Here is an 8,687-nt window from a genome sequence, read left to right as displayed (position 1 = left end):
AGGCACAAGGTGCATATTGTACCAGCTCTACCCACCTTTTTCCACCTTGGAGAACTTTCTCCTGACCAGCGTGTGAGGGCTGGGAGAGGTCACCAAGCAAGGGTGGCTGCACTCACACCAAAACCCCTTGTGACGGTCAACCAGGACCTAGACCTGGCCAAAAGCAGCTCAGGGGCTGGGGTCTTCGGTCCTTTTGAGACAGATTGGAGATGTTGTGGACACAGAGACCTTTCTGATTCTTCCCAGAGGCCAGATTTCACCTGCACATCTCAGAAGTGCCACTGACGTCCCTTCATCCTGCTCTGGCAGTTCCAGGGTGACACCCTGAGTGGTGCAGTGTCCTGGGAATCCTCTGGAACATGTCTGTCTTCTGCCTCCCTCAGTGGGGGACACACCAGCTGCACTGAAATGTCAGAAGGGTTTGCACAGCTGACAGGTTGCTGAAAATGGAGCATTGCCATAAATTCTCTTTATCCAGCCAAGTGCAGCTTAATATAGACTTAGCTGCAGGGGCTGTGTCCCACACTGAGCCTGGGAGCTGCCACAGCTCAGGACCAAAACATGAACTTGTCGATTTAACCAGATCAGCTACTGCTAGTGAGGGGGGAAAATAGGAAATCCTTTGAAATTTATCTTTCTCTTTAGGTTTAAAAAGTATAAGAGGAAGGAGGGAAGAATGAACATGTCTGAACTTGGCCAAAACTCCGATGAAGACGTGTGTCCTGAGGACATTGATGAGGATGAAATCCTGGCTAACCTGTCCCCTGAGGAGCTGAAGGAGCTGCAGAGCGAGATGGAAGTCATGGCCCCAGACCCTGAAATCCCAACTGGGATGATACAGAGGGATCAGACAGAGAAACCCCCCACGGGGAGCTTCGACCACAGGTCCCTGGTTGACTACCTGTACTGGCAGAAGGCATCCAGACGCATGCTCGAGGATGAGAGAGTTCCTGTCACCCTCTTGCCCTCTGAGGTAACAAGCAAAAAATCACAAATATTTATTATGCATCAGCAGTGGGATCTGTTTTGTAGCTTTAATACCTTAACCTGCCTCTGCTTCTGTCCCTTATGTAAGGTAGAGTACAAACAAATATAGATTAATCCTAAAAGCCTCATCAGTGATAGAATCCAGCTTGGACTGATGTCAGGGTTAGTAATTTTTTAATTGCTTTTCCCAAATATTTATGTAAGCTTTTTAATAGGAAAAAAAAAATCCTAATTCTGATTTGAGTAAAGCAAATCACTGAGAAACTGTCACAAGATCATTTTTGGAGGATGTAACTCTAATTAGTTTGATTTTGCATATGGAAGAGCACCACGTTGCTTTTCCATGGAAGATTATATTAATCATACAAATTAAATTATTAATTGACAGAATTTAATGGCGCACTGGAGAAAAATCCAAAATCACTCTATTTTAACAGGATAAAACATTAACAACCAAGCCTGCAAGCTCTTGAACAAGTTCAGCTCTACTCAGTACAGTGCTTAAATTTATTTGACTATCCCCATGACTTTGAAATAAAGTTAAGGTCATACTTAGATATCTTTCAGGATGAGGGCTACACTTAAAATAGGTTAATAGAATTGAAACTTGGCCAGATAAAACACATCCATACTTGAATGTGAAGTTCACTAGAAGTGAATTTGAGGTAACTGGTTTATTTTACTTTTGTTTTGAATATCAGTGGTTTGCTAATACACGCCAGTGTGGCACATCCCAGACTTCCCAAGGCAGGTTCCATGGGCTGCCTGTGGGATTTTTTTTCTCCTCCTGCAACACTCTTGTACTCAAAGAAATAATTCTGTAAACACTTCTGAGGTTAAATCTGAAACCTGGGTGTGGAGCTGGCTGCTGCATTCACAGCTGGTCAAGCAATCCCCACCCAAACCCATTCACCACCACAGCCCCAAGGGCAGAAGTGACTGGGACCATTTTGTCTGATTTTGGGCGCAGCATAAGCCATGACACTGTCCTGCCTGAAGAGTGCAAATCTCAGGGGAATAGCTTGATTTTATTAGGATTTCTCTGTGGTGGAGGAACTGCTTGCAAAAAGACGCTTGACAAAGAAAAATCTCAGCAAGGAGTGTTTCTGGAATTGGCAGATATTTGCAACTAATTTATTTGGATGGTAGAAGCCTCACTGCCCTGCAACTTCATGCAGAGGCTGGTTTCTTATCTCTGGACTCCAAAGTGAGCTAATATTTTATCTTCAGTGAGGTGCTGCCTCAGGTGTGATGCTCTGGGACTGCCAGAGCAGGTGGCCTTGTTGTCCCTTGTGCTGGATGATTCCACAGTGGTCACAATGCACCCTCTTCACTCCTCCTTGGGCTGAGCAAACCATCAGGGGTTCACCCTCATGTCCAATGCTTTGTGGCACACAAAGGAAATTTTCTCTCTTGTCAAAAAAATTATAAAGATTACACTAAATCCAGAAAGAGACTTTGGATCAGAAACTCTTAATCCCCAGAAGGGTTCAAAGACCATCTTAACATATCATTAAATATGTTCAGGATTTAATTGTTAGGACTTAATTTAGTAGGCAAAGATAAGAAACTGGTTTGCAGCCTCTTTAGGAACAAGTTGTTCCTGTGTTCCCAAGAAAACTAGTACAGCCTGAATTTACAGCAGTGAGACTTTTAAGGATTATTCTCTACTGTATAGGCAAAGAGGGATCTAAATCCAGCTGCTACATGTTTATTTGAGCAGAAAGCTATTGTAACAAAGATGTTCTGCAACTATTTCAGCTGTGAGGTTTTGTCTTCCTCAGAGAAGTGCTGCGGAGGAGATGGAAGGAGAGGCTGGCAGCAGTGGTGAGGTGGCTGGTGGGAGGATGCCAGGAACAGAGGGAAAAGAGAGACATTACCAAAATGAGCACGTGTCTGAGTCAAGACCACAACCTGGGGACACAAAGAAAGATAGAAGTGATGAGGAGAGAGTGGTGGAGGAGGATGAGAAAGAAGAAGCAGAGGAGGAAGAGGAAGATGATGAAGAGGAAGAAGAAGAAGAAGAAAATGAGAGTGAATTGGAAACAAAGGAGAATGACACCAATGAGAGCAGTCACATCAACCAGATAAGTCAGAAGCCAGGTACAGAACCAGGAGATATCAAAGAAAAGCCTAAGGAAAATGAAAAGAAAATATCAAAATTGAACATCCCCCAGAAGTTAGCGCTGGATACCAGCTTCATGAAACTAAGTGCCAGGCCCTCAGGAAATCAAACCAATTTAGAAGACAGTTTGGAGAAAGTCCGAAAAAACAACCCAGATGTGAAGGAGCTCAACCTGAACAACATAGAAAACGTCCCCAAGGAAATGCTGATAGATTTTGTCAACGCCATGAAAAAGAACAAAAACATAAAAACGTTCAGCTTGGCCAACGTGGGGGCCGACGACAACGTGGCATTCGCGCTGGCCAACATGCTGAGGGAGAACAGGAGCATCACCACCCTGAACATTGATTCCAATTTCATCTCTGGCAAAGGCATCGTGGCCATCATGCGCTGCCTGCAGTACAACGAGACGCTGACGGAGCTCCGCTTCCACAACCAGAGGGGCCTGCTGGGCCACCAGGCAGAGATGGAGATTGCCAGGCTGCTGAAAGCCAACAACACCCTCCTCAAAATGGGGTATCACTTCGAGCTGCCAGGGCCCAGGATGGTGGTGACCAACCTGCTCAGCAGGAACCTGGACAAGCAGAGGCAAAAGAGGCAAGAGGGGCAAAGGCAGCAGCAGATGAAAGAGCAGAAAGAGTTGATAGCCATGCTGGAGAATGGACTTGGGTTGCCTCCTGGGATGTGGGAAATGCTGGGAGTACCACTGCCCCAGCTGAGGATGCAGGAGCCCCCACAAGCCCCTAAACCCCCCGTCCCTGCAGCTGTGTCACTGAGCAAGAGGCAGGAGAACACGAGGCCACCAGCACCCGAGCAGCCGTGCAGAGAGAAACCCATCAGCTTCAAAGTGGTCAAGCTGAAGAAGACTCAGCGCAAACCCCCCGTGCCAGAGTACGTGGAGCCTGCTGAGAAAACCAACCTCAAAGATGTCATCAAGACACTTAAACCAGTTCCCAGGAGAAGACCCCCTCCCCTGGTAGAAATAACCCCCAGAGATCAGCTCCTCAACGACATCCGCCAGAGCAACGTCGCTTATCTCAAGCCGGTGAGTGCAGAGTGGTGTCTCTGAGGGAGGGGATGGCAGCCACCTGCTGTGCCCTGAGCTCTGGTTGGGAATTTTGGGTACTGGCAGGGCTGGCAAATGTTGCTATTGGACATGAAATGAGTACACAGAAGCGTGGTAAGCTCAAAGGAGAAAAATAGAGAAAGTTTTATTCAAACAGCTGGTATTTATAGAATTCTAAAGGTGACTGTGGATTGGAGGATGGAATTACCACCTCTCCAACCACACTGGTCAAACCAACAGTCCATTAATTCTCTCCTCCCACAAAGAAGAATGCAAAACAATCATTATTTATATGAACAGTGCATGAGAACTCTAGTATCAAAATGTAAATATTATCAGAAGGCTAAAGAAGTTTTATGAGAACTTTAGAACTTCCAAAAGAACTATAAAAGAAAACTTAACACCTTTAAAAATCAGGGCAACAGGCAAATGCACCTGCAAATGGCATTGCCACCCTTTAGTGTCAGACTGCAGGTGGTTGTTTTCCAGCAGCACTGAGATATGGCTTGCACAGGGAACTCACTGCAAGCACCAAGCCTGCAGCCTTGTGCATCCCTGGCTGCATCCACAAGGTAAAAGAAAGGAAATTCACTCAGGAGGTGAACAAACCCTCAGAAACTAAACCTTACTATACTCCTAATAGTGTATTAGTTAAGACAGGCCCATGCTATTATAAGACAGTTGTTTCAGGAGTACAACAGTATTATTTTTCACATTAGTCCCCCATAAGCCCCATGTTTCTCTCTTCAGTAGCTGTGTTTTCCCCTAGCTCTCACTTCATACAAGAGAGCACTGTCACTTGGCACACACTGAAATCCAGCCTGGACTCATAATCTGCAGCCCTGCTTCTGCCTGCTTCACCCAGTAACAAGGAGTGTATTATTTTAGTGGTCCTTTGCTGCTCATTCTTCTGTTTGTCCTTATGTAGATCAATTGCAAAATTCTAGTGCTAACAGGAAAAAAAAGAAATTAGATACACCAGCAGTGAAGATGGAACAAGGTTGTGGGAAGAAAGTAGTGGTACTGTAGGAGGTTTTAAATTTGTTTTCAAGTAAAACTTTGCCACTGAAAATTGGCTCAGTGGTCAATTCAAGTGAGCTCAAGATCATCCTGACTTTAGAATGCCAGTTCAAAACTGCAAACTGCCTCTTGGGTATGGTCTCACTTGGGTACCAAATTCATGGGCTTCTTCTCAAAATGTTGGCCACCAGATTTAAACTCTTGATCTCCTGACCTGTTATATTCCCTTGCATTGATTCAAGGGAATTGAATTGATTCATTGATTCATCATTGGCTGATATATTTGTAGCTTGATGCCTCTTTGTGTTGCCAAGGCTCGAGGAAGAGGACAGAAAATCTCTTGTAGTTAAAAATAGTCAAGTAATACTTTGTAATTTTTTTTCCTTTCAATATTGACATTTTAATATAGTGGGACTAATTTTGCTTTCATTTATACCTACAAAGAAATAATTATTTCCTCAGTAATTCCAGACAGAGTAATTTGTCCTGATATTTGGGCAGGTGCGGGTTCTGTAGTGACCTCAGATTCTGGTCCAGGATTACCTTGAACATTCTGTTCTGTAGGCAAGGTTTGGGGTTCTGAGTTTCTGCTGGCCAGTCCAACTCGGCTGCAGCCAAGGCCTCTCCTCAAGACATTTCTGGCCTTTCTAGGCCAGTCTAGGGTTTGCATTTTGGATCCACATCCCAGACAACAAGACCTGCTTGTGGGAAGCTCACAGATCGTGCTGGTGGCAGCAGGTTGGTCCTTCATGGCCATGGAGATGCTGCCTTCCCAGCTCTCAGGATCCTGGACAGTGGCACTTGTTCTCTGCCAGGCACAGCCCTTATTCTGTACAGCAATGGTTGAGAAACCTGGGTGCTGCTACATGCCAGGGGCAATACTGAGCCCCAGCCAATCCCCCCAAAATGGTCAGGAGGATTTTATCCATGAGAGCTGTGGGGTTAAAGATAGAGAGATCAATGCATGGTGTATCCTAAATATGCCAGATTAGAATTCCTGTCACAGCCCATGGAAAGATGAAATGATGGACACACATACTAGGGGCTTGGGGCGGTTTGTTTTGGTGGATTGTTTGGGGATTTTTTGGGTTGGTTCTTTTTTAGGCTCTGTCATCCACTTGTCTCCGATTTGGGACATTAGGGTGTCATTCACCTCATCCCCCTTGATCTTGGTAACTCCTTTTTGCCTTAATTCCCTCAGCTTTATTTCTGAAATGGAGTTTTGCTGCTTGAGCTGAGCTGAGTATTTGTTCTCTCTGTGGTGGGACTCAAAGCCTTCAAATTGATTTCCTGGACCTTAAGCATTGCAAACATCAGGTGGGGCATTCCAAACAAAAGAGAGCTCCCAACCAGAGCTCCTTGGAGTTCCCAGCTGTTATATTTTAGTTTCTGGGGGTTTGTATTAGACTAAACTGACCTGATAAATTTCCTCCTAGTAATACTTCATGTCCTTGTCCAGGTGCCGTTGCCAAAGCAGCTGGAGTGAGAGACCAGACTGACCTGAAGAAAACAACTTGGAATAAAGACTATTCAAGTTTTGCTTACAACTGTTTCAGCAGATGTTTTCTGCAGAACCCAGGTGGTGTATTCAACTCTTTGGGAACAAAGCTTGTGATACACACTTGTGAAAGTGTGGTGAAAAAGGCTGGCATGGGAAAAGTCAGTTCTAAGTGTTTCCATCAGGTATCAACCAATCCCACTGCCATCTGTCTGCCAAGGGGATTTGAGGCTTCAGTTTATTGTGGGAGTATTTTCTCAGAGGCATCAATAACCTTGTCTTTCTAGTTTGTCAGCAAACTATTTCGCTTCCACGTTGTCCTTCTGCTGGCAGATTCTGCAGGAACACTCTGTGCTTTATCTTATCTTTCTTTTCACACAAATGCTACTTTATTACTCTCTTGTCCATGAGAAATGTATTTGGTTTCTATGTATACAGCTTCATTTTTTAGGCTAAGGAAACAGAAATGAAATAAAGCTCTCTCTGTAAGAAGTGTGCAGCACTTCCATTGCTAACAAAGCATTCACAGAACAACTGCTCTGGTACAACAAACACCTTCCAAGCTCCATTTCAGAACAATGTCTAGTGGGTATTGTACCTGATCAACATTTAAAAGATGATGCCATGCTCTGCTTTGGGAACTGTGATGTTCATTCCCTGTGATTCACCACTCTCTTACTGCAATCCTTAATTGCAGCCACCTTGGAGGACACTGAAATGCCATTTATTTTAGGTCTCTCTCCACACTTTTTGTGGCAGGAGGATGAGTCTCACCTCTTTTCCAGGGGTTTAAGAAACTCATTAATTCCTCTTAGTATCATGTGTTAATAGCATGTCAAATCTTGCAGGGCTGGGTTTGAAGGGGTAAAACCTGTAGATACACAACTCAGTTTTTCCTTAATGTTTTTGTGATTTTTTTTTTCTCCTCCCTCTTTATGATCATATTAAGTTCTTCTGCTGTCTTTCTTGTAAAGCAGCTACAGGTAAGTCACACTTGTGAAATACATCCACAAGAGACCAATTGTTTTAGGGACTTTTTTTCTTTGTTTCTTAAAGCTGTAAGGCCCATGGAAAGAACAAAGCTTTCCCTGTGTTAAAATGCACCTTCCTGTGGCTGCTTGATGCAAAGGCACAGGTTTGCAGCTCCTGGAAGGATTTCCTTCAGGTGAGTTAATCTCTAAGTGGTAACTCTTAGCAACCTTCCCCTGGCAGCTAAATCCCAGTCCCACCTTCCCATGTTTATTTTAACAGTCCTGTAGTATCAGCAATGTTCAAGACCTCTTGAATCCAAGGTAACCTCTATTGTCACTTGTTTAAATTTTCATTTGTTCTTGTCCTTTTGGTACCTATCACCTGGTCTCTTTCCAATCTCCACCTTCCAAACTTGTAAAAGCTCTTTCTCAGCTCTGCTTCTGTTTGAAAATGTATTGCCCCAAACCTGGGAAAGCTGGTTTCTGTATTGCCCAAGAGAGAGCAAGTAGCTTTGAAGCATCATGTAACAAGGAAGTGACATAAAAAAAAATAATTTTCATTGCAGCCCTCTCTTTTTGTAAAGGAGAGGAGCAGGAATGGAAGAAACAGTACTTCCAACCAAGCCCTTGCACAGAGCACAGCAGTAAGTGACAAATGCACCAAGGAAAGCTCCTGGAGCATGCTGCTCTCCAGACTGGCTTCAAGGCCAGGCTGGTGCAGCTCAGACTGCAGCAGTTGGGCCAGGGAAGCACAAAGGAATATATAACATAGTGCTCTACAATCTCCAATTCAAGTTGCCAGGCACCAATAACTGCTACACTCAGAAGCTGCCAAACGTGAATTTCCAGGGTGGATAGAGCATGACCTGTGAAATTCTGCTCTGATCCACGTTCTCCCACCGAGCAGCCTCTCAGTGATCACAGGAGGAGGGAGGCACACAGAGATCACACCATTAGTTGGACTGCAGCAGAGCTGGTGCTAGTACTGCTCAAGGCACAGCTCTCAGTAATCCTGGAAGC

The 8,687-nt window shown here is 44.6% G+C and overlaps 1 protein-coding gene across 1 annotated transcript; it reads left to right on the top strand.

Moving 5' to 3' along the window:
• The first annotated feature begins 512 nt into the window (after positions 1-512).
• LMOD3 (leiomodin 3) lies at positions 513-7,188 on the top strand. The gene is made up of 3 exons (XM_021550814.3): positions 513-973; positions 2,772-4,157; positions 6,658-7,188. The coding sequence occupies exons 1-3, from the start codon at positions 677-679 to the stop codon at positions 6,682-6,684; spliced, it is 1,710 nt and encodes a 569-aa protein (XP_021406489.2). The 5' UTR covers positions 513-676; the 3' UTR covers positions 6,685-7,188.
• Positions 7,189-8,687: the final 1,499 nt, after the last annotated feature.

This window comes from Lonchura striata, chromosome 12, assembly GCF_046129695.1.
Source record: "Lonchura striata isolate bLonStr1 chromosome 12, bLonStr1.mat, whole genome shotgun sequence".
Lineage (NCBI taxonomy): Eukaryota > Metazoa > Chordata > Aves > Passeriformes > Estrildidae > Lonchura > Lonchura striata.
Note: the sequence above shows the minus strand (reverse complement) of the source record. Positions and strands in the feature narration are given on the sequence as shown.

Coding starts and splice junctions, on each gene's coding strand:
- LMOD3 (XM_021550814.3), top strand. CDS start 677: ATGAACATGTCTGAACTTGGCCAAAACTCCGATGAAGACGTGTGTCCT. Junction 974..2,771: donor TCACCCTCTTGCCCTCTGAG/GTAACAAGCAAA, acceptor TGTCTTCCTCAG/AGAAGTGCTGCGGAGGAGAT. Junction 4,158..6,657: donor ACGTCGCTTATCTCAAGCCG/GTGAGTGCAGAG, acceptor GTCCTTGTCCAG/GTGCCGTTGCCAAAGCAGCT.